Source organism: Perissodus microlepis, chromosome 15 (assembly GCF_051167445.1).
Source record: "Perissodus microlepis isolate ML-2025 ecotype Zambia chromosome 15, ASM5116744v1, whole genome shotgun sequence".
Classification (NCBI taxonomy): Eukaryota; Metazoa; Chordata; class Actinopteri; order Cichliformes; family Cichlidae; genus Perissodus; species Perissodus microlepis.
Window position 1 is genome coordinate 11660472 of NC_140475.1, and position 26064 is coordinate 11686535.

Here is a 26064-nt window from a genome sequence, read left to right on the forward strand (position 1 = left end):
ACAAATGCACAACAGCTTTGCCACCAAACAGGAAGTACTCACATTGTTTTGATGTAGGACTTGAAGTACTTTATTGACGTTGTTCAGAGAGTGCACTCTGGTGGAACCTCGCTCTTTGCTCTGAGGAAGAGGAAATGCAGCATAAATCAACTGACACGTTCACGGTTCACCAGCCAATCAAGGCTAAAAATCATGCAAGTCAACAGTTTTGGCTCTCGTTTCCTGTAACTCATTTATTCAAATGAGTTTCTGCGGGTTAATAAATGAATAAATATATTCTCATTTGCGAACAAGTCACCTTGACGACTTGTTCCCCAACTTCAAGCCAAAGCTTGGGGGTCAAATGTAGATAAGGTATGCTATCACTCCACACAGTGTTTCACACCATACATTATCACAGCTATTACGCTCTCAGCAGCGTCCACAAGAACTTATGGAAAGAATGGCTCGGTGAATGGCTGCCAACTGCTAATCCCTTTTAAGTCTTCACATACGTCAACCACTCATTAGCACCCAATTATAGAATTAGTATTCTGGTATCAGTGAAAAAGCCTTTGTGCACATGTGTGTGCCAACATATATGGCACAAAGACAGTTGGCACTTAATACGGCTGCAGGTGTTAGAAATATGATATGCTGCTGAAGGGTGGTACAGAAAAAAAGAAAACGAAAGAAAACAGTAAAATAAAAATTGCATATACAAGCACAAAGCCAGTCATAGAGGACATGCATATCTTTAGTCTCCTTTCCCATAGTACTTCTTTATCCATTATGCCAACCTCTTTTTGGATAAAGTTTTAGGTGAGGAAAATGATAGTTTGCTGAAAGCTGCAGAAATTCAAATAACATAACATGTATTTACCAAAATTAAATAAGAAATAACATAAGCGTAAAATATGTGTTTTAATTTAGGAAGCAAAAGCCAAGCACGGCACTCAAGAGTGGCTCAGATGTTTACATTAGATTTAACCTTTGTGTTTACATCACATCATGCATGTGCTTGTACTGGCATGACTTTCACTTAAGAGGAGGAGGAGGAAAGGGGGGAAAAGAAACAAAACAAAACACTTGCACTACTAGAATTTGACTGCATGCACTGCCAAATCTTTCATGAGCATTTCTGCAGCTTGAACACGCCTCCTTGAAATCAAATCTCGAATTTCATGCATTCAAACAGCAAACTTTTTTAAAATGTCAAATTTGAATAAAAACAAAAAGAAAATTCTCACAAATTAATGCACATATACAAAAACCCACCAGGACACTGCCAGTGAGACCCTCCAGAAGGTCCAGCAGCTTCCTCCCGTCTCTCAAATCGGTGAACATGTCTTTGATGGGCGTCTTCCCTGTCTGGAAACACGACAATTTCTGCATTAGATTTATCATAAGACTGGATTAAAACAGTCAATACCAGTGATAAGAGGCCCTGAGTGTGGCTGCAGCTTTGGAGAGACAGGCATTTACATATAATTCAAACACTTCAAGCGCCACTGAGAATAAGCTCACATGTCACAGTGGTATGCAGAAAGAAGAAGAGAAAGTTTGGCACATTGTAACAACCAGTATTAAAGGCACAGACAGTCAACAAATCTGAAACTATCCAAATGAAACAAGTGTAAGAATGAAACTCAAAGTATTCAGGAGAAAACAGTGTGAGGACAGTAATTAGCTCAGGTAGACCAACTAGAAAAAGAAAAGAAAAGAAAAATCAGCCAAAAATATTTAATATCATTCTCTGATTGTCGTTTTATAAGAATAAAAAAGATATACAAGGACCAAACACATAGACTATAAGCGCTCTGACATAAACTGAAAGACATTAACATTAACCTTTTTTAATTTATTATTTAGTTTTTAGCTTAAGAAATAATAGAAACAATAGTATGACAGCGCTGGTATCATGGATGGGTCTTGAGGTCACTGTACCCCCTGAGCTTTAGTGTAATGATGCAGCTTGGTAATGAAAAGGTTAAACACCCACTTCGCTGATAAGTTGCTGCAGCTCAAGTTCAAGTTAATTATTCAGTTGTTTAGAAGACTAACTCTGGAGCAGGTCTATGCAGGTCAGACTGTGGGAAGTACCCCTCATGTCTCTTTGGCACAAGAAAGATGTCATCCATCAGTTTGTGCAGCTGCACTGTATGGGAAAAAAATACTGGGCCACACCTGTTAATCTTCAGTCTCATTGGTGTATAAAATCAAGCACCTAGACATACAGTCTATCTTTAAAAACTTTTGTGCAAGAATGGTCATTTAAAGAGCTCACTGCATTTGAGTGTAGTACTGTAACAGGACGCCAACATTACTCAGCTCATTGTGGAATTTTTCTCTCCTAGATATTCCACGATCAACTGGAAGTGGTATTATTGCAAAGAGGAAGTGTTTAGGAACCACACAGCAACACGGACAACGTAAATTTACAGAGTGGGATTGCTGAGTGCTTAGTCACATAGTACGAAAAAGACGCAAATGCTCTGCTGACTCAGTAACTGCAGATACTTTTGTACTATGAGGAAAAAAAAGACAGTGCTTGACATCCATTTGAAAATGTTTGGCTCTAATGTTTCACATTACCTTGGAGAATTGTGCATTTATCCATTTGGTGAACGTTTTCTTCTGCACTGCGTCGTGCTCATCTGTGCAGGAAAAGAAAAAAAAAAGAGAAGAATTGATTGTCAAGAACATGAACAGGTGGATCAAAAGTGACGTCAGGTACAGTCAGCCTTTTAAAAGAAGCAGCGAACATTGTTACAACTTGATGTCCATTTCCACCTGCGTTTTCAGGGAGCGACTTGATCTCGGCACAAATTAACTTACACTGATGTGGTAAATGGTAATTACAGCCTGAGGCTTTTTGACTTAAAAGCATCCCGATCAATGTGGCTGGAACATCAGAAAATTACCAGAACAAAATGAGGGGTATTTTAAACGTGCGTACCAAATGTCAACAGGTGCACGGTGTGGCAAGTAAAGCCAACAAACCTTTTTGCACATGTGCGCACACCCTTGTCCATTTATAATGTTCCCCTGAATCCAACTGTACAAATATTTCACATTCTCTTCCCACTTGACTCCCTCCCTTCCTGCGCCTCCTTTATTCTCTCCAACATGGCTCTCTAATAAGGCCTCATTGTGTGACAGGCAGAGGGTCAGCTGCTTTGATGTGCCAGGGCGATGGCTGGCTCCTGTAATGGATCAGAGTAGCTCGCACAAAGCCTTGGACTTCTCTTGAGAATTTATTTCAGTTTTACTTAGGCTTCTTTCTAATGTGCCGTTTCTATGAACTCTAAAATAACTAATCCATTGAGTTCTCAGTCAATTTCAGTGTAACAACCAAGGAAACGACGTATTCACATCTGCCTCAAAACACTCTGGCTGAGGTCTTGATCAGACTGTAATCTAAGGTTAGGAAAGCTGTTAAAGTGCCTTATGTGTGTGGGGGTCAGGTCAACCAGCAGCTGTGCAAAGGACCATGAAGTGAACAAAAGGTCAAAAGGTTAACATCACCAGCCTCAGCACTGGTTGGCTTCTCTGTTTGGGATGTGTAGAGTGTGTGTGTTTGTGTAGCGGCTGGCTGGGTGACAAACTGCATAAAAACAAGTGCATGGTAAGAGTAGAGTAGAAGCAGGTGAAACAGGTGAACAGGTGACGGGACTGGATAAACAGTGGTAGCAGAGAGGGTTTCTCCTCTGACTTTCCCCAAATCAGTGATCTAAAACAGCGGTCCCCAACCTTTTTTGCGCCACGGACCGGTTTATGCCCGACAATATTTTCACAGACCGGCCTTTAAGGTGTCGCGGATAAATACAACAAAATAAAACTAGTACCAGTATCGAAAAAAAGATTTATTCATAACACACGTGAAAAGACCCAGGAAAACCAAGTAAACGATAACAAAATAACGCTGAAAACCGATAAAAACCCTGAAAACCATACATTTCACACCTGAGCCTCAACTCTCGCGGCCCGGTACCAAACGACTCATGGACCGGTACTGGTCCGAGGCCCGGGGGTTGGGGACCGCTGATCTAAAAGACCTTAAAGACCAAATACGTAGGGGCAGATGAGGGAAATGGACAATAGTTTTATAATATACATTTCTTCAGAAATGCCACAGGATAGGACGAGGTAGCAAGAGACTAGGACTAGTAAGCGTATGAGGAAACAGGCAACTGGCTAGGTTAGATTTTGAGGTGGGGACCAAACCAGAAGAGGCTTGTTGCCTAGACTGGTATACGCTTGAACTTTGCTATCTTTGTGTCATTGTCTTTAGTGCATCGAATCACAGACTGCTATAGAAACACCTCCCGAGTGTTGGTTGAACCCTCTTCCATATAAATTTGAGGCAGGAAAAAAAACGCTTGGGGTTTCTTTACTTTTTTGTATTATTCTTAAAGAAAAGACAGCTGATGGAAGGGTTTAATGAAGATGATGACAGAAAAAGGATACATGAGACAAAGAAGGTTTCATGTTGAAAAACAAAATGACAAAATGGTTGGCAAAGACCACGAGCCATAACACGGCACCCAGTAACAGATGATGATCAATTACAGTAGATAACTTACAGGTGGTTAAACATGTTCTGACAAGGAGAACAGACAAGGAAAGGGATGAAAGAAAAAATAGGTGGACCACCAGACAAAAACAATGCTGGTGGGGGCAAGCAGAGTGGGCCAAAAATACTAGAGAAAGGCAGCCAAAAGGGGAGGAATCACTGGCAAGAACATTGAGAAAAATAGCTCACAAGGAGCAAAGACAGGTATGCTTTCAACACAATATCAATTTTCCTTTTATAAAAAGGCCCATGCACAGGCCTCCTGTTCTTACAGCTTTATTGGCACCCTGTAGAGGCCCCTGGGGAGAGGGTCCCTTGGGGTTCAGGTCTCCTAGGCTCTCTACCTTACCATCTTCATAGGACAATACACTCGATTCATACACAATGCTCCCCCTCAATCTGTCTGCTGCTCCTACTCGCTGCAGCACAGGAATGCCTCGCTGCAGGATAGATCAAAGTAGGCGGCAGGCTGTGTGTGTGAGAAAGTGTGTTCAAGAGTGTGTTTGTATGAGCAACACAAGAAAAAGCGATTTAATAAAAAAGGGGAGTATGCACAAGTTTACAACTTTACATTACACATGTACACCGATGCCAGTTTTCTCATTTGTAGCTAGTCACTGCATCACATACACAATTCAGCTACAGTCCTATTTGTGTAAGGCAGGTATTATGCTTGAATGTGGACACAAACATTCCTTTTACAGTCTTCTAGTGTCCCCGAAGCACACGTGCACACTCAGTGTGTTGCAATGTACAGTCTGTGCAACAGCTCTTGCAATGACATCTTGTTTAGGTCATTTAAAAATTGTATTTTTATTTTTATATTTTGTTTAATTGGGCCAGAGCCATAAGTGTTTGCTCTAATCAGTTGGGAGGCTTCAAGTTTAAGCTTCGCTTCATTGTAAGTTGATGTCATACGAACGTCCAGTGTGACAAAAATAATTCAGCACAAATTCTTGTATCTGTTAAGGAGCTGAATTAAAAACCTGCTATTACAAACATGACTGTTTAATCCGGTCTTTAAGTGATGACGTGATGCAGGCATAAACATTAAAGACTTATGGTCTACATATGGTGCTTTTTATTGACAATACACCAACAATAGTATAGAATAGACATGCTAGACATAGAATAAATAGAATAAATGTACAATATTGACTTTTTGTTACGCTTTAAACAATCTGCTTAACACATCAGTTAAGATCTTTTGCACTCTTGTTGCTCAGTGAGTAACCGACCCTTTTATCCATCAATGAATCAAGCTTTTACTAGGGCTGCAAAGATTCATTGAATAACTAATGAAAAAACCACAATGCAAATATTTTTGCTTTGATGCTTCATTAACCCATGACTCTGCAGCACTCAGCTGTCACTATGCGAGTAGTTTAGCATGGCTAGTTTAGCACGTCTACACACACACACAGCAAAAAGCAAAGAGGCCGAGCTGTTTTCACGACTGTGAGCTCAGGTGGAGTGAATAAACATTTCTTCTAGTGTCCAAAACAGCAGCGCTTGTCACTGTAATCACCATAAAAAAGTTTACTGGGAAAAAGCTAGTGAGCGTCCTTAATCAAATCAAACCACCTGTTCAGCAAGCTCCAATGTCAAGGAAAAACAAACATTGTAGCTGCTCCCATCAACCGCTGTTGGTTTTACACTGAAAAATGTACAAAAAGCCGCAGAAGTTTAAAATAGAAGCGCATGTGGGCAGATGAACTGGTAACTTAGTCAAATATCGTGTTTAAATCACGCAGCTTGCTAAAAGCTGACAGCAGCCGTCCCACTTTCTATCGCAGTGATACCTGCAGCAAGCAGGGGTGAGTCTAAAAGTGGGACATGGGGTGTACTAGACCCTATTTAGCTCAAAGCTTTCATTATTTATCAGATTTAGATTAAAGGAATATATAAATAAATTATTATGATAATTAAATTATAATGTTTTATTGCAGGCCAGTAAAACTGAGCCACTTACCTGAGGCAGTTAGGTTGGATACTGATTTATTATTAACATTAATTATTAACATCTACACCATCAGAACGTGCATTTCTGCAGCAGGAAATTTCGCATCAAAGTAAAGCTCAGAGAATGCTCATATGCACCTTTAAAGGTTTACACACTTCAATATGCACATAAACACACCAAAGCTTCCTGCTAATGTAGGAAAGCCTTCAAAGAAGACAGCGCAAAGCCTCATTTTAGGTTCTATTTAAACATTGTTTTATACGCCATTACTGCATTTGTGATTACTTTTTTATGCACTTATGTTTGCGCTTAAAAACTACTTTTAAATTTAGCATCCAAATATAGTTCTTAAACTATTAAAAACACTGAAATTTCTCAAATAGAAACCGATTAGCTTATTTTTAACATTTTTATTATTGTTTATTAATATGACACAAGTATTTCTTGTTTCAGTATCTTTTACCAGGTCCTCGTCCAATCAGTTTGGAAACTTTCTCTTCACTTATTCATGTAATCTGCTTTGACACATTCTATCAACCAAATGAGGAGAAGTAAATATACAGCACAAGCACAGTGAAGAAAGGAATTACATGCACATTCCTTCACGGAGAAAAATATTCCAGCCCTGCCAAACAGTCAACATATGTCAAATAACTGAGTCATACATAAACACAGTCACAAAAGGAAGTAATGATTACATCAGGAGGAGTAATCTCGAGTTCAGCAGAGTGATCCAACTCATACTCTCAACACATGGTATGCATGGGTGTGCACCCACACCACAGCTTAAGACCAAAGTGTTGTGTTTCATCCTGTTTGCAGAATGACAACAACCAAGGTGATAAATTCTAAAAAACTCAAACCCACTTTACAGTTCACACCTATTTCTGTCCAGAGTAACAACTTTGTTACAATTACAGTAGGAATTCTTGAGTTATGTTCAAAGCATGTTTCATGAAGTCAGTGACCTTTGACGCACAAATTCTAATCAGTTCACTCTTTGAACCTGGTGTGATAACACAAGTTTATTTTTCCTGAAATTTGGCCAACATCCATCAAGCTGCCAAACTGCAATCATTTCCCTAACTGCTGGATAACAGCACGTTAATTAAAATTTAAACAATGCTGACAAACCAAAGAAAGAAGGAAAAAAAATTAACAGAAGCACACATGTTTCTCAAAGCAGCCAGCTGGGAACACAAGAGCAGACACATAAAATATACAGCCCCGGTCTCCCCCTCGCTCTCACAGGTGGAGAGAGCCTGTGACCGCAAAGTAGAGAAAACGGGGAAAACTATGTGGAAAGCACTGAGGTGAGAAATCAAACAAACCATCAGGGTTTCCACGACAGCACCACACAGTAAACACACGGGAGCTCGGAGCTTTTCCAAACAGAGATATTTACAAAGTTTGCCACACCAGTGAGCAGCTGTTACCTCTAACTAATTCATACCCAGCAGCTAAAATCTTAGCCCAAGGTTTTCCCAGTTCGCCGTTTCAGCGAACGGCTTAAAATGCATGTTCGACCGATGAATGAGCACGGCTAACACGCCAACAATACAGCTCCTGCATTAGCTGAAATGTCTGGAAAGGTAAATGAAAGAAAAACAACAAACTAGCATGAGTGTGGCTACACCAAAAATAATGAGACTGAATGTGTGCCTTTCTCAGGTCATTGGTGAAGCATTAAACTGAGCTCTTGGCTTGGCTGCTACACAGCTCACAAAAAAAAAAAAAAAAAAAAAAAAAAAAAAAAAGCATCACATGCTGAACTTCACCTTGATGGCTGCTTGGAAGGAGCCTTGGCTACGGACTGTCCTGTCAGGAGAGCACCACCCACGGTTGAATGAAAGGCGCTAATCCGTATACAGGAAATACACACAATCCTACAACAATCACGCTCATACAAGGATACTGCTCAGTCTGACTCAAAGTGTGCTGGCAGACGTGTATTACTTTGAATCTGTAGGTTTAGAGGAATGAATAGAATTCCCATAATTTCCTATGCATTCCTCCTCCCTACACCACTGGTCACTTGTCTAAGCTTGCCCCAGCCCATACAGCTTTGTTGATACTCTACCCATGCCAAGATCTGGGAATTTGCAAGGAAAACACTCATAACGTCCAAATGGATTAACCCATATCCCCACTTACATTCTTCAAAACACCCCCGTGGTCTGCAGAGGTGCGTGTAATTAGGGCTGAGCAGAAACAGTGAGGTGAGAGGGCACGGGGCTTTGGGGAAGTCAGGCCAGGGTGACGAATTTTGTTCAACAAGCCGGATCACCCCACACACGGCAGAGATTTAACAAGAGCAGTGTAAATCGCCTGTGCTGCTTGTAAAAGTGAGGGAAAGAGAAAAAATATAATAAATGCAGTGAAGGAACTCGAACTGGTTTTAACTCCATATGCCCAATTTACAACAGTCCAAACATAGCTTGTATTTTTGTATGCTTGTGCAAGAGATATGTTCAGTTTTTCAGTAGAAATAAAAAGAAATGTCCAAAAACTGACCATTGGTAAACCACACCAGTATCTTTGGCGCATTTAACAAAGTGCATGAGAGAAGAAAAACAGAAAAAAGACAATTTGCTTGAGAAAACAAAATCTCTTGTTTCATGGCACACTCTCCTTTTAATCCAGCCACTCCATATCTTGCGCCTACACCTTGATCAGATTGCAAGAGCACTAAAAATATGCACGATTTAAAACCAAGGTCCACCATACCTGCGACACACCTAGCTGCCACCAAACTACAAGCGCGCACACCTGTCAAAAGTTCCTACCTCTAAGACTGAGTCCATGCTGAGCCATCTTTTACCAGAGGCCACCGTAATGCTCAACATAAGAACCAACAGAAGTCAAGTAAAGAGCCGGAGGAGATAGTCCAAGAGTATCTGCGCAAAGAAGAATTCGATATTCCTGCCTCCCTCTTCTTGTCTCTCCCATGTGTCTGTCACTCCTTGACCACAGAGGGAGGAACAGATCGCAAGAATGCAGCAACAGAGAGAAAAAGGAGAGGGGAGGGAAACGGGGACGCTGTCAGGGAAAGGGAAAGTGGTTGGAGCAGAGCGAAACAGGACAGGGCAAGCCAAGGGTGGGGAGTCATGATGCATCGTGTGATAGGGGGCAAACACAGATGAACGCTGTTCGGCACCATTCCAGCATGCGATGGGACAGAATGCAAGTTTGGGGAAAACAAAGGCAAAAATCGGCATGTCAGACAGAGATTGGCACACAAACATAGATGCAACACGGGATTATGGAGTAGGCGATGCGGTGGGGCAGAGGCGTTAACTTTCCTATCTGCATTTGCTGGAAGTCTACACAACTCAAACTAAGGTTGGAAAGGAATTCACAACCAACTTTAACACAACACAGAGGAGCTGGAGTGAAAGAAATGTAAACGCTTAACTCAATTATGTGTAAATGTTGGCAAACTTTACTCCAGCTTTATCAAGAGGTGGTGCAAGCTCTGCAGTGCAATTTGCAGAGCTTCGTGTAGTTACTTTTTCAGTAGAGTATGAGTGTTTTGTGGATGTGACGAAATGAGACATCACACTCGCTTCCATTGTGCAGATAAATCACAACACGAATGCTGATCAGCACAGTCTTCTGCTGTGTGATGGTTGACTGGCTAGATAAGGAGCCATAAAACCCAGGGATGCTCAACTATCTCATTCACACAAATTAAAAGTATGCACACCACGACTAAAATATGACAGAAAGAGAGAAGTTGTATAAAAATCACAAAGAGGAAAAGAAAAAGAATCGATCAATTGATCAAAGTCATGGGTAACGTTCACAATTACGCTCCTTCGGCTATGAAAAAGAGAATCAATGCTGGTGTGTTTAGTCTGCTTTTTAGGTTAATCGAGACAAGCTTACCTAAATCGAGGCTACTTTCATGCTTTCCTTTTCTTCTGAAAAAGTTACGCTTTCTCCACGACATCCATTTACCCAAATTCATGACAGCAATACAGACCTTACAAATATATACACACACAATGGAGAGAAAGAAAAAGGAAAACAAGTAATCCGGAACAGGAAGACAAGGTAGTGGCAGCAGCGTTGGTGGTGGGAGAGTGAGTGAGTGAGAGAACAAGAAAAAAAGAAGAGAGAAAGAGGAAGTGGAGGTGTGACAGCATTCATCGATGACGCTGGGTGGGTTTATGTGGGGTGCCGGGTCGGGCACTCTGTCATGACATACAAACGTTCGCACACACAAGGCTGAGAAAAAAAAAAAAACACGAGTGAGAAAAACAGATCGTTAATTAAATAATTAATAGGTAAGTGAAAGGTTAGAGAGGGGTGTGTGTGTGTGTGTGTGTGTGTGTGTGTGTGTGTGTGTGTGTGTGTGTGTTGTACGCTTTGTGAAATCAGTTGATTCTCGCCTGCAAACACAATACTGCTGGAAACAACAGCTCTAATTCAAATAACCGCGACCCAGAATGAGTGTGCCTTAGCAGAACGGTTTAGGGTTAGGACTTTTGCCTTTGGTTTACATCAAAGTGAAGCAATCAGTGTCCCTGACTCTCAGAAAAACAGAACTGTTACAGCAGACTGAGTTAAAACTGAGACGTGGGTCCTGACATTCACCGAGGGTCTCAGCCGGGGCAGTGGAGCAGGGAACAGGGAAAAAGCCAGAGTCCATTTGCCCATTGATATATTTAGTCAATGAGGGCCAACTGAACAAACAGCTCTATTCCCACACAGAGAGAGTGAAAAAAAAGAGTAAGAGAGAGAAATGAGAGGGAGGGCAGAGGGTGAGGGCAAAAGAGAAAGTATATTTTCCTGTGTTTTGTTTTTTTGCTTTCCTTTCCTTAACAAAGAGGAAGTAGAAGAGGCGATTCCAGCTTGGTGACCAGCTTCCAGAGTCTGACTGAATTAAATCCACTTCCTTCTACAGAGAGCTGCGGCAGCTGGTCTGGTCACAACTCAGAGGAATGAAATGGTTCGGGTCAGGCTGGCTTTGGCAGTGAGTGAAGGAAGCAGACACCAAAAGGAACTTTCCACTAGGGTGCGTCAGTCAGAGACAGGCGTCCTCCCCCCGTCAGTCCATGCTCACACACCGTCCCCAGAGCATCGTCAAGCTGCTTCACTGAAGCCATGCAAAAATGCCCCCCCCCTTAAATATGCACATAAACATCTCTCTCACGCTTTATATCCAAATACCACTTCTGACTAGAGACTGGAAGACATGAATGAAACCCTTTCATTCCACGTCTCCCCACAAACAGTCCTAAGTTCACATGACAATTAAAGTTGATTATTTCCTGGATGTCTGGTATTTGAGCTTCAGTAATTATTAGACAGAAAATTACTTATAAAACTTAATATAATTAACTCTTGCCATATATTAAGTCTAAATGTGTATGTGAACATAAAGATTGAATATGGCAAGTGAGATATAAAGTTAGATATGCAAAACATGCGTACATGCAGTGTTCCCTGGCTCAGCATCATAGCTAACACTAGAACTCCTACTTTCAATTATGAATAATACAAAGGACCTTATAAAATCTTTGTGCACAGAGATGAGACCGCCCATCAGCAATTCATCTACTCACATCGCCCTCTGGCAGGGACAGTGCAGTCGCCCTGCAGCTTAATGCACAACTGTCACCCCAGTATTTTTACATTTACAGTAATCACACTTATAGATGCACAATCTTCTCAAATGATCTCACAAGAATGCACACAAAGCATAAATCAATATGAACATCATATTTGTTGTTTCACACAGTTTTAGCGGATTTCATGGGCATGACATTGAGTTAACCACATCAAAGTGAGGTGAAAAGACATATTCATGCTTAATATCATGAAACGGTAACCCAGCTGTGCATTAATCCTGCCACCTGCCACATTCTGGCGTCATCCTGCATTTCAGCTGCTGCAGCCTACAGTGTCACCAGCATACAGTGCAGCCCTCCGCTCTGCACTCCGGGGGTAGATAATCACAGGAAGACAGCAAAATGCTGATTGGATTTTATTTTGAGATTCAATTTAACTTATATCCATAGTGTTGTGACTCACTGGCAAGAACAACAACAACACTGATTTAAATGTTTTCGATAAAGCAGAAGTACAAGTACTTTACTGTGTAAAGAGAAATGAAAGAAGGGTAAGAGTCGAGGTATGTTATAATCATTCCTTATTTATCCTTGTTAATTTTCCATCATCTGGCATTAGTTCACCAACCCAACAATGTTTTGTCAGGTTCGCTTGTCTCCAAAATGTCTGTACACGTGGGTCAGACACAGACAGACTGAGACTACCTGATTGTGGGTGAGAAGTCCCATGTTAGCTAACTGCCTTGTCAAACTGGATTCTGAAACTATGGATTCATTGAGCATGCAGTTCAGACAGATCACAAAATAAGCTCAACCAACAGCCATTCTCCGCTGACAGAAAATCCCCAAAAGAGACCTTCCGACTCTGCTGTCACTCTTTGATGGTGATGTGCTGCAGGAGTTAGGTGATGAAATGGTGCAATTAACTTTGTGTTTGTTTCCTCCAGCCTCCCTTCCTGATATTCCACATTGATTTCAAGTTTGTGAGCCTCTCCTGTCACGTGGCTTCTCTGGCTTTTTCTCTCTCTTTTAACCAGAAACGGGTTCTTCTTTAACAATAATGTCTGTGTGATCGTTATATCTCAACACAACATCGCACATCATACACCAAGTTAAAATTGAATAACTAGGAAATCCAAACCTTTTAAATGTTGGACCTTCACTTAAATCCGCTCAAGTAGATTCCTTTGTTTACATCCTAGAACTTCATCAGCTCATTAGCACATGTATTGCTTGTAGTCACTCCGAGCCTCTCTATGCAACGCTGGAAAAACAAAGTGGGTTGTTATGGATCTATGCTAGTTGCTAAATAACCATGCCACAACTTTATATAACATTTTTAGCATGATAACTAAATAGATCTGTGTCATTTTATGCACCAAACAACAAAAATATTTAGTACTGTAGCAAGAAAGTAGGAGTGATGCGATAGGTCAGAATGTAGAATAGGCAACATAGATTGTAGCTGTAATGAGCTTAGAACAAGGGGTAAGAAAGGAGGAATGAAATGGGTAGTGCCTGCAGTGGAAAATAAGAGATCCACGGGAGGAGAGGAAAAAGTGGTCTGTGAGTGTTTAACAACTGTAGGAACATTTAAGACTGATGATTTTCTGCCATTCCCAGTGTGGTCTTGAAGAGCTTGTCATCTTGCCTGGGCGGGGTGTCTCAATGCTGCTCATGCACATGCACCAAAGAGGCAGAGTCCCACACACAACCACACCCAGGGGAGATGCTTTGGCCCAGGCCTTCATTCCCACATTTCCAGCCAGGACTTTGCAAAGTAAAGTTTCCTCCCATTTCCCAAGCAGCCAGATTAAGCTGCAATCAAAGACATTAACGCAAACACAGAGAGGCTTGTGTGCCCATATACAGTGAAGATACATCCAGCTGCGTGTTCCCTGTGGAAACTTCTTTCTCAAAGTGGAATAAACCCATGAAAACTCCCACTGACCCAAACAGGCCTGGGAGGCTCCAAAAAAGCAGAGGCAAAGAAACAATTCAGGTCATTACGTTGCATCAAGAGGCGGCACACAGTGAAAGCCTCTTTGTTTTGATTTGTATTCCATGCTACCCACACATGCAAACACACACCCATTATAAGCATTTTGCATGTATATCATTGCACTCACTGACAGCTTGAAAATCTGTTTTTAAAGTAACAGCAAAGCTATGAAACAATAACAAATGAGAATAATAACAACTCTGGATTGTCTCAATGTTTCACCCAGTTACTCTTGAACACACAGGCACGCACAGAACAGCTGAAATACTGAGTACGCCCAGCTCAAAGAAGCCAAGGCCCGAATTAAGGATCTGTGACATGTAGCTGAGCGAGTATGGTGACAAAACACACCCTCTACCACCACCCATTTGGTGACATTCACATTCTCTTGTTGAAAACACAAATATGTCTTACATTGTGTCACACCCAAAGGTAAGCAGATGATCCAGTCTGTGGCTCATCGCACATATAAAGCTGATGGTTAAGCTTCCCATTTCAACCAGTCAACCAATTACTTTTTCCTCATATCTCTCATGTGACACATATTGCACAAAGCACATACAAAAACAAAGTGTGGAAACCAAGTAGGATAGAGTCAAAGGAGCTTGCAAAGAAAAGAACTGAAGAAGCTTCTCGGATGAGAGGTGAAACGTCTTCAAGTAAACTTAAAGAAGTCCAGACGCTTTTCTTTGCAAGCTCCTTTGACTACGATGACCTGGATGACTGAGAACCTTCACAGACAAGTAGGATAGACTTCGTCAGCTAATTTCAAAACACTACACTACACAACATTTCAAGGCACCCACCAGCTCCTAAAGTATATTGTCTGGGACTTATACAGATACTGTTATGGATCATACGAAATCAATACTGATGAGTGGAGAGCAGAACAAAGAGCAGAAACAATAGAGAACAACAAGGCCAGGTCAGGTACTGACTCAGGTTTAGAGCAGGCTCCTCCACAGAGCTCTCAAGTGACAAATAAGGATCGGGTGATTGTTTCTCACCTCATTACCGTGTGATGTTAAACAACAGCCGCTAACCCTGTGAGTGATATATGACCTTTAACATTTGTATGCACTCAGGAATGGAAAGAAGAAAAGCACACGCACAGACAGGATGTAAAGGCAGGACTTTAGCAGTTATAAGGTAATCCAGCTGTAACTGTGTCAAGTAGTGTGTCTAACCATCCTCTTATCCCATTCAGAACTGATTTGCAATGTGGCAAACCACAAAATTAGCACTTTACCATATATAGTACAGCCTACAGGTCAGATGGAGGGCAGCAGCTAGTGATTTATTTATTTATTTTAATTATAGGGGACTTATTACCCTAAATTCCGGCTTTAAATTCTTGGACTTTGTTAGAGTAGTTTTGCATGATGCATCGTTTAACATAATCCTTATTTACAATTTCAGCCACTCTGTGTGAAACACGGCCAACCTTTCTCCTGATTGGTTGTCCATCATGAACAGAAGATTTGTGCGCTCATAGCCAGAGCTGTGTGCCTGGGATTAACAATAGCCCCTCTTATTGACATCATGCTAATCCAAGAAAAGACAAAACTCTGGAAAGTGTTAAGAGCAATCAGAAGCCTGACCTGTTGGCTGCCCACCTTTCTTTCACATGTGAGGAGGTGCACTCACAGTGAGAACAGGCAAAGAGAAACGTCCTGTAAATTACACAAGTATGCATTCATTCATTTTCTTGACTGCTTACTCATCTTCAACTGGTGAGCGGACTCGAGCCTATCGTAGCTGAATGGCAGCAACAGGGTTGTGCAGAAGGACAATGGTGTCAGACATGGTCAAAGTTAACGATGACAACTCGCCAATCAAGGCGACTTTTAGCCAATTTCCCCATTGATATGTTAAATTTATGTTGTCAGTGTGCTGAGATTTGTGATAAATTCAATCTGTGAAGCACTAGGTTTCACATCGTACCTCAACACATAACCAAAACTTGCAACGCAGATGTTTCCAGGCATGCACAAGTTGGTACTCAAACTTCTCTGCACTTTGAAGTTGGAGTGTGCGTGTGTTTATGTGGATAGCGACTAAGAGATCCATCATGATCGTCATCTAACGAGAACAAACAAGAGGAGGATATTTCTGGCTACTGCTGGATTGATTTTTAAATCTGAGTGTAACATGACCACATCTGCAGAGATCCAAGAGATGCCATTTCATCTTCCTCCACTGGGTGTTTTGGTCTGTGAGAAACTCAGCTGTGTTGGGGAGGGGAGGGTAAAGACTGCAGCAGAATCAAGTGAGATTTTAAGTAGAAGGATGAATTTGTAGAACTGGAGTTTCAAGTTAAACTCCAGTTCTACAAATTAAGCTATGTGTTTAAGCCATACATCTTTTCATTATGGAAAAAGAATAGCATTACCACAAGGTAGGCTCCTCTGCAATGACTGAGCCTGATCCTAGTATCCAGTCTTCTAACGACTTTCACACTGAACTGACATGATACAATGCAAATACATTACTTTGCACAAGTATAATTACATTAACATAAATGAAATTAACACGTTAACATAAAAATATGAGCTTATTTTTTTAAACAAGGTTGTTAGCTCCCGAACAAATGCCACATAAGTTTGGCTCTCCTGTTTCCAGGAAACTCTAAACTTTTCTCTATAACCTTCGGGAAATCAGCTTCATGCAGACAAACATGTAATCTTAACCTTTTCAATTCCACTTCCTGCTCTTTTGCCTCTCTTTTCTTCACACTCCAAAGTGTGTTGATGCTGCAACATTAACATCTCTTTCTGCTGTTCAAAAGTTAACGCAGATGGAATTACCTTGGGCGTTTGTTCAGAAGACTAAGATTTTCTTGCGGCCACCTTCTGCAATCAATACACTGTTCTCAATAAGCTTTTCTTTTAAAACAGAAAAAACTTCATCCTTTTGGAGAGTCTAGAGCAATCAATGCCAAAATACTCTGCCACTTCCCGCTGCTCTTTTTTTGTAAGCAGTTAACAACTGTTCATTGGGAGTTTGAAAAAATTCATGTGCAGAAGCCATGTCCACACAAAAATAGTGTAAAATATACTGTACACACTTCTGGGACTGGACCACAGAATATAACTGATAGAATAAAAAACAGTTATTGATACAAAATTGTTGTACAACACTAGGTTAACAATTACTGGTATGAAACACCCAGCAGTAAGGCACACTCGTCCCTTACTAGCTACCTAACCAAAAAAAACTTTTGTACACTAGACCGTAGTCTTCATGCATTTGGTGGTGGGTGTTTTAAACACACAGCACGGTAACTCTGATGACAAACCGACTAGCTGCCAACTTACCTAAAAAGTTACGGAAATGTACCTGAGACAAGCTGCTCCAACGGCCTTCATGCACAAAGACAACAAACTAAAAGACAACAAGTAAATGTGTCCAGTTACCCAGAGCACGATCGCCTGCCGGAAAAAATGCCTCCACCATAAAAATCAACAAAAAGTGTGACTCACCTGATCCAGAATCAGAAGAAGAAGCTAGAAGAGGCTTACAGCCTCCAAATTTACTGACTAATGAAAAAACAACCACTAAGGAACTGAAAAAGCACCATTGCCTTCCAAATTGCATTCATGGCTACAAACGAGCACCTGTTTGTTACCAGCTTGGCTCAAAATTGGTAACAAAAAGACAAGGCTTAGCTTGTTCTATTAGTTTATTTAACAAAGAAATACTTAAACGTGAGATGAGTAATCGCACATATCAGTGATGAAATGCCCAGCATGGATGCTTGTAAAGGTAGGTGCAATATGTTGTAAATAGACGCATGTAACAAAAACACTACACATGTTGGCAAGCAGCCTCCCGGATTTTGTGTGTGTGTGTGTGTGTGAGTGAGAAATTGCAGGAGCTGGTTTTATATACTCCTGTCACTCCCACCTCTCAGGTGCAGCTGGGTATGTAACAATCTAACCCAGGGCTGCACTGCAGGAAGGGAAAACACAATAGTGCCAAATGAAGTGCTACCAAGCCATTATATGTTTCATTATTTTGATCCCACTGTCATTTATTATTTTACTAATAAATACACTTTCTGTAAACTATTCATTGTTGTATATTCAAGTTATTTTACTCTAAGATGGAAGAAGTTCGATCAGTGCATCCCTAGCAGATACATTACCTGCTCTGTCAGCTTTACACACTTGTAACCTCCACCCCATTTCCTCTGTTTTCTTTCCTCCTTGATCCACTGTAAGCTTGGATAGTAACCTGACACACTGAACCACCTCCCCTCGCCCCTCCAGAGACACCAATGTGCATTTGTCTGTGAAACGGAGTGACTATATAGCTAGTTCATAGGAAACTTGGTAACACACATACACACCCCTGCTCCAACCTACACTGCAGTGAGATCTCAGTCAAGCACCAAATGGAAAACGAGCCAGCTGAAATAACGAACGTGCTCACTCTCTCTGCAAGATCAGGACGCCTGGCGCTAACTTTGTGACAGTCACTAAGGGTGACAAAAAACAGAGTTTACCGTTTGAGCGCGCGCTCTGCTGTTGGCTATGAATTCTCCAACCTTTCAAACATGCCCACATGGTGGCCGGCATGGAGATTAACAAGTGCCTAATGCTTGTCTTCCCAGCTGCAAAAACATCCCTCCACCTGCTCACCACACACACAGACGCGCACACACTCACCTGCTTGTCAGTCTCTTCTAATACCCCATGTTTCAGCTCTGTGTAGACTTTTTCTCATGATGACAGAAACCACATGAAACAAACCCAGTTTTGGGTGGGTGTCTAAGGATCACTGTTAACAATCAGCCTCACTAGTTTATAATATGGTGATAGAAAGAAGACTTTATAGTGATCGGGGTAGACCACATGATATTTTATTAGCATTTAGCTTGAAGCCATTTCCCAGATTTGCCTTGGTTTCAAAGCAAGCGCATACTCTCTGAATTCTAAAACAGAACAGCTAATTTCTGTCATATTTATCCACCAACTACAAACACACACACACACACCACAAATTTCCATCGTCAAAGAGAAGATAAGAACCACTTGTGCCGAGGCTCCTAGGTTACCTCGACATACATGTGAGCGGCCGTATTTTCTAAGTTGCATTTTTTGTGCAGCTATGCTACGTGCTAAATTTTCCCCTCGTTGCCATAAAAGAAAACATTACTTTTAGGGTTGCTAGGGAAACCTGAATCTTTGTGAGAAAAGCATTGTGGTCTGGAGACAAGCATTATAAATTACAAACTCCATCGGCACAGTGGAATTCCTGGCATGGAATCCACCAGTGCTGTGAGGCTGGGTGGGTGAGGAAAGCTGGCATGAGAACTGGCCTCTTTTTACTGTATTTAACAAGTTTACAGCAGGAATTGGGAGTTAGAAGGGGGGGGGGGGGGGGGGGGGGGGGCTATGGTGGAACCCAGAACACAGGCTTTAAATATATTTATATGTGTTCTTTTTTATAGGAACATTAAAGTAGAAACATTCCAAGGCCGAAGCTCCTACTTACCAATGACCTAAAATAGGTCAAGTAACACTTTAGCCTAACATATAGCAGGGTAATCCTATTACCAATATCAGTGTGTTAAAATAACAATTGAAAGACACTGTTTTTTTCCCCACTTTTTCATATTATTAATTCCATTTTTGACACTGAATTTTTTTAGTACAACAGGGGTCAACCTCATTTATATCAACAGCCACATAAAGCCCAATTTCATTTTAAGAGGGCCAGACCGGTAAGGCTACTGCCTAATAACCTATTAAAAATACCCAAAACATTTTCCCCTTACCGTCAGTCTAAAGCAGTTTGACTACACATTTAATCCTGAGATGTTTTATAAAAGAAACCTGCAATTTTTCTATTACATCTCACTTTTTCCAAATCACAAAGTCACCAAAGAAACCTATTGACACGGCTCATTGAGCCTACACTGTAAGAAATAAACAACTTTATCCTGTAATTTAAAAATAATAATAAATCATGTGCGAATTCAAAGAAAAACTTTTTTTTTTACTGTTTAAAGCAGAAAAGTCTTATTTTTAAGTATATGATAGGCTTATGTTTTATATCATTGTCAGTAAGAGGCCTGTAAAACTGATCCAAATACAGTCAAAGAGCCACGCTTTATACTCTCCTTTGAAATTTCCATGTTTTCCAAAGCCCTATAGTAGGCCAGATTGAACTCTTTGGCAGACTGATTCTGGGGGGGGGTTTTAAACTTCTGTCTGTGCCAACAGATAAATATTGAAATCTGTAAATTATTTTTTAAAAATCTAAACAGGAATAACAACTGTTGCTCAGCTGATCACAATAGTTGGCTGATGTATATAAATGCATTCCTAACTTCAGTTATCAGTGGAAATGGAAACCTCATGAGTTACATGGCAATGATTTTGCACCTTAAGCCAAATGCTGCTTTAACATCAATTTACATCCAAGACGTTTAACTTAAAGCTCAGTTTTTGTTAAAAGTAAACAATCCCCATATGACAATAGTGTTTGTGTAATAGTTACTCATACAGGTAAAGTGTTTGATATAAGAGTGATGAGCTTGCTTTCCTCTGTTCTGTCTTACACTCCAATTTTCTTTGTATCTTGTCAGCCCATTTGACCTGGGCACCAATTTTAAAATGGGACATCCTTTAACAACCTCTTTAGCGGGATGTATAATGATAAACTTACAATGCAAAGTGTCACTCTAGACTCCTCTAACATAGGAAAATGTGTGCTTATATTGTTCTTCCAGTTTGCCATGTTCTAACTAAATGTACTGTTCAAAGAGCCAGGAATAGACTAAATCAAGATGGGTACACAACATCAGGGCATTGTCCTCCAATTACCTTAAATTAGACCAACTAAAGCACTCCTCTAACTAGAACAACAACTTGTTTGTAAGCGTCTCTCCCTCTGAGGGCGGTGTCTACGAAATATTAACCTATGGAATGGAACGATCTGCAGAGAACGTGATCAGTGGGTGTGTCTCTCTAAAACCATCCCTACATTCTTGTCCTCCCCCTCTTCTGCTGCTGGACACTTTCCCTCTTACTTTCTGTTTCCCCTTGCAAAGGTGTGATTGCGAACCCACTCCCGTCCTCATTACGCTGTGTTGTGTGCTGTGTCTCTCTTCGCCTGCCTCCACGTATGGTTAACCATACACCAACAGGATTTCTGGCTCTGTCACGGTTTTCTAACAGTGACTGCACATGTTCACGCACAACAAACTGTTGCCTCGTGCCATTTATTCTGTTAAAGAACACTGAAAGCTCTGACAACCTTTGGACTTGCATGCTCTGCTTCATTTGTTCACGTTAGGGAACATTAAGTACTGGAGACAGTCGCAAAATACCAACACAAACAATGGACATAAATATCAAAACATACCAGATCTTGATTTGATTTTGTCGTTGAATTCTTCGTTAGCTCCTCCCCCAGCGACGTCTCCGGGTGACGCCATTGCAGCCCAGTTAATCCAGTGCTAGATTAGGTAAAATAGTGATCAATTTCCAGGCCTCTCAGCAGTCCTCTTCCTGCACCTGTAAGGAATAAAAATGAAAACTCAAACTCCACAGTTCCTCCAAAAACAAAAATTTTACTGTCAAATTAGTTCTGTATTGCTTTCATATGACATTTAGTAGAAGACAAAAATCCACAAATGGCCAGATCAAGTGTCTCAGACCTGGTACCTCATGACAACCTAGGATGTCTCAGGAGGAAACAAGCTTTTTAAACCATGTCTTAGGATGCCAAGCTGTGCTCTTCTTTATCTTTAAATAACTCCTTAACTGGCAATTAAAATGTGGACTTAAACCTTGGATGGAAGCAATCTAGATATTGAAATCAGCATCCAACACAACAAAGAAATCTGACTGAAGAGATTTTTTTTGTTCAAGTCTCAGTTTGAAACTCAAAAGAAAAAAGCTCCAGTCAATACTTCAGCTGGTCATCTCAATTTACTAGTTTACATTTCTGAGTCATGCTGCAGCTTTTGAGACCCCTTTTTTTTTGTCTCGCTTATGCCTGTGGTCTGTTTCACTTCAGGGTATCCTTTCATTAAAACTCAACCACTTTCCCTTCCAAAATAGCTTACTTTTTTTACCATGAAAGGACTTCATGTGCAGTTTCCCCCCCCTTACAGTTCTTGGTGAGTTACAGTTCTTGAGGGATGATGCAAGACCCCAAAAATAACAACTGTAAACTCAATGAAAAGTCAGCCTCATCTGTCTTGCAGCTATCTTTACTTTAATTTCAGTTCCTCTTTTTGTAAGTGGAGTAGTGCTGACAACCAGACCAAAACAACTGAGAAGATTTAAAACAATAAAAAACAGTCTAATCTGATCTCTTTGACTCACAAGTGTGGTGCAGAACTTTCTAGCTTGCCCCAAAGTGGACTGGACCAAAGTGCACATGTTAACTGCTTAAAAGCACGCATATGGATAATCTGACAGGACTAGCGCGATCCTTACAAAATATACCAAGTGACTTTTAAACAGTGAATCAATGATAGTCTTGTTAGTTAATGTTTTATCTCTTAGGTATGACTGCGGCAGTTTGGGAATTTTTGTTTGGAGTGCTGCACCACCCCTCAGCCAACTCACTGCAAGATTACTGTGATTTTTTTTTATCCCATTTTATTTCAAACTTTTCTCTCTCAGTGGCTCCTTTTACAGTTAAATTCGATAGCGAACTTCACAATAACGTACCAAGCTGTACTCGGTTTATTTAGTGATGAGCACTACAGGTCATGGGCGTTTTCATGGATCCAATCACTCACCTCTGCTGTCACCAAGGGTCAGGAGACGTGTTCCCTCAGAGCAAGTCCAAAACGTGTCGAGTTCGGATGGACAAACAGGGTAAAATGTATTAAAACTGCGTGGATTTAATTCATCTAAGGCATTTTCTACGAGAAACGAGGCGTCTTTCCCCACTAACTAGCGTTAAAACTTAGCTGACGTTAACCAAAGAGAACCGTCCCCGAGCGCATCCAGTCTGCGCGATGTGCCAAAAAAGCTTCAAGAGACGCCTTTTGGCAACGCAATTGCAAGGTGAGGCCACCGTCGTCTACCAAAGCACACGGCTAGCTGTCTGTTGCAAACGGAGAGCTGGTTACAACATTTCACGGGTGAGCACCGCAGAGCTGTTCACTCAGGTCCACAACTTTTGTTCCTGTTGCTTTTCTCCACTCTTTCTCCCTGTTACATACACTGACGCAAACAGCAAGCTAAATGCAACGGAAACGGTAGCGCTGTCTTTCAAAATAAAATAGTCAAAGAACTAAAGCAGTTCCTCGCAGTGTTATATTGTTACTGAGGCTTCGGAAATAAACGAAATAATCTTTTTATAGATGGAAAATGATATATTCACCGGATAATAGACTCAATCCTAATTACCGACTCATGTTGCAACAACCGAGGTCTTATTTTGAAGGCATATATCGGAACTACATTGCCCCCTCTGGGTGACTTGATTTCGCTCTGTAGCGTGTCCCTCTGGCTGTAAAAGTTTTCCTGAGTCTGAGATGGAAACATGGCGCGGTGGCCGTCACGTGATGTAATTCTAACAAAACCTATGACTCTCACGGGGAAACACAAACTTTAATAGAAACACTAAGCCCGGAGAAATAACGGACGGTGCTTTAGACAGTTTCCACGCCTTTCCACCTAAAGGGAACGCAAACTGACTAAAGCCTGACGCTGGATCAGAGAGATTTGTTTTATTGCAGAATGTGGGCAATGTGACCCATTTAATTAATTGAACTCTCTGCATTAATGGTTGTATTTAGACACCTACAGATTTGTTGTCTCTACAAACTGGTCCGTACCAATGCTTGATTGTATATCATATTATAATATTGCTATTGATGCATTAAGAGGGGCATTTCATTTGACCTATATTTTGGGTAATTTTATTTATTAACACTAAATATTTCACTGCCAGATCAAGCAAAGTGATTCATTTTTATTTATATACCAACAAATCAGACACTGTACCTTACACTGTAAGGTAAAGACCCCTGCAGTATTAAAGAGAAACCCTCCGATAACCCCCTGTGAGCAAGCATTAGGCAAATGTGGGGAGGAAAAACTCCCTTGCAAGAAAAGAGACCTCCAGCAGAACCAGGCTCAGTCATCTGCTGATACTGGTTAAGAGGTGAGGGTAAAGAGAAGAGAAAAAGGAGATGTGATGCACAGAGACTATGCAAGAGACAGGACAAGAATTAATAGCCTGCAGCAGTGGTATATAAACACCTGGGGAATGAAAAGAAATCTGGAGAAGAAATGCTGAATGGATCACAGGAAGTGCCCCAGCAACCTTAGTCTAGAACAGAATAACTAAGATATGCTTCAGGGTCACCTGACCCAGCCCTAACTATAAGCTTTACCAAAAAGGAAATGATGACTCAGCGCAATAGTTAGTAAGTACAGTCATGTAAAAGGAAGAGGGACAGAATGTATAAGATGCATAGAAATGGACAGGTACCCCAAAGATGCACTTCCTGGAAAGAGTAACTGCATTCCACGCCTGGCTGCTTATCACTTTATTGAGTATTTCAGCCCATAAACAAATCCTGGGAATTACTGGGCACCCAGGTACAGTGTAAAATCCCCAAAATGTGTGTTTGTGTGTGGGTTTTTGCTAGTTTAATTCAAAATTACAACCAGCAAAGTTCTAACAAAACATATGTTGCTTTTTTCAATCAACACACAAAACAGGTTTCTCCTCAATAACCAACTTTATTCATATAGCAGCTTTGATACACAACTACGAACAAAACAAGACAGGAAGACAAACAGAAAATCAAGTTTAAAACATAAATAATGACAAGTAAAATAAGAATCAAACCCTTATTTATGGCCACGGCTTAAATGGAAAAAATAATAAGAAAGATAATACCTACAACAGCAACAATCGTTACCATACACACCCCTCCACCCCTGATGTCTCAGGTTTCATGTTGTGATAGTGAGTTATGTCGGCCTGAAAACAACAACTTTTCCCGTGCCTGAGGGGACTGAATAATAGATTAGACCCCATTAAAAAAAGTCTCTGAGGCTTTGGGGGATGTTGAGATGTTGATCTCCCATTGTATGCCCTCATCCTTCTCCCTCTGCGTCTCAGTTGTCGGGCCTCTTTTGTGGATGCTTCCTCACGCAGCCTAAAGAAGAGGCTCAATTTCACAAATCAGTGCTCTATTAATGCCTCAAAAACATATCAAGTGACAGCATATGCGTTTGTCAGTGAAAAAAAAGAGGGAGGAAGGGGACAAAATATGGTCTAAGACCAGGAAATCTTTAGTATGCAAGGCCCCATTAGCGATTTTTACACACAGTAATTCTTCCTCAATTTACCCCAATTTGCTAAACATGATTCATAGTTACACACTCACCATGTTTGTGAAGTTGAGAAGTATTTATAAGGCTGCATGACTACAGTGCACCAAACTGTTGAGTACTGCTTGCAGCTATTTTCTGTCAAGCCTTTCCGGTGGCATATGCAGATGACTGGGTATCGATGGATCTAAGGCATCGCCCTGGCTGTGAAATTACAGGGGTGAGAGTGTGCAGGCCTCCTCTGGGCCAGTGCTGGACTCCAGCCCAGAAACTACAAGAAGGCGTTAAAGTGCCCTCTTCTGTCCTAATCACGCAACTACTCCTGAAAGATTTAAGATAAGATAAGATAAGATAAGATAAGATAAGATAAGATAAGATAAGATAAAACTTTATTAATCCCTCAGGTGGGTTCCTCTGGGAAATTCGGTTCCAAATAAGCACAGCACCGACAGAAGTTATAGAGTTACAGAATATTATATATATATACACACACATATATAAATACAAAGACATATATAGATAAAAACATACAAAGGGGATAAATAGAATAAATAGGAATAAAATAAAAATAAAAATACAAGTGGATTGCACATTTCAAGTATGGAGTCTATTGCACCGTTGACTATTAACAAAAAGTATTGCACAAA

General features: G+C 40.9%; 1 protein-coding gene across 7 annotated transcripts in view; it reads right to left on the bottom strand.

Moving 5' to 3' along the window:
* utrn (utrophin) overlaps nt 1-23277 on the bottom strand; it is a 192478-nt gene extending 169201 nt beyond the window's left edge. For 2 of the 7 annotated variants that reach the window (XM_084952533.1, XM_084952528.1), the window contains exons 1-4: nt 10407-10568; nt 2575-2636; nt 1258-1350; nt 43-120 (exon numbers count right to left, since the gene is read on the bottom strand). In XM_084952533.1, coding sequence (XP_084808659.1) covers nt 43-120; nt 1258-1350; nt 2575-2636; nt 10407-10488 — 315 coding nt within the window. In that variant the 5' untranslated portion in view covers nt 10489-10568. Of the gene's footprint in view, nt 1-42; nt 121-1257; nt 1351-2574; nt 2637-9304; nt 9467-10406; nt 10570-21470; nt 21623-22860 lie in introns of those variants that run through there. The other 5 variants (XM_084952530.1, XM_084952526.1, XM_084952527.1 and 2 more) reach the window with 4 other exon arrangements.
* Between the last annotated feature and the right edge of the window lie 2787 nt (nt 23278-26064).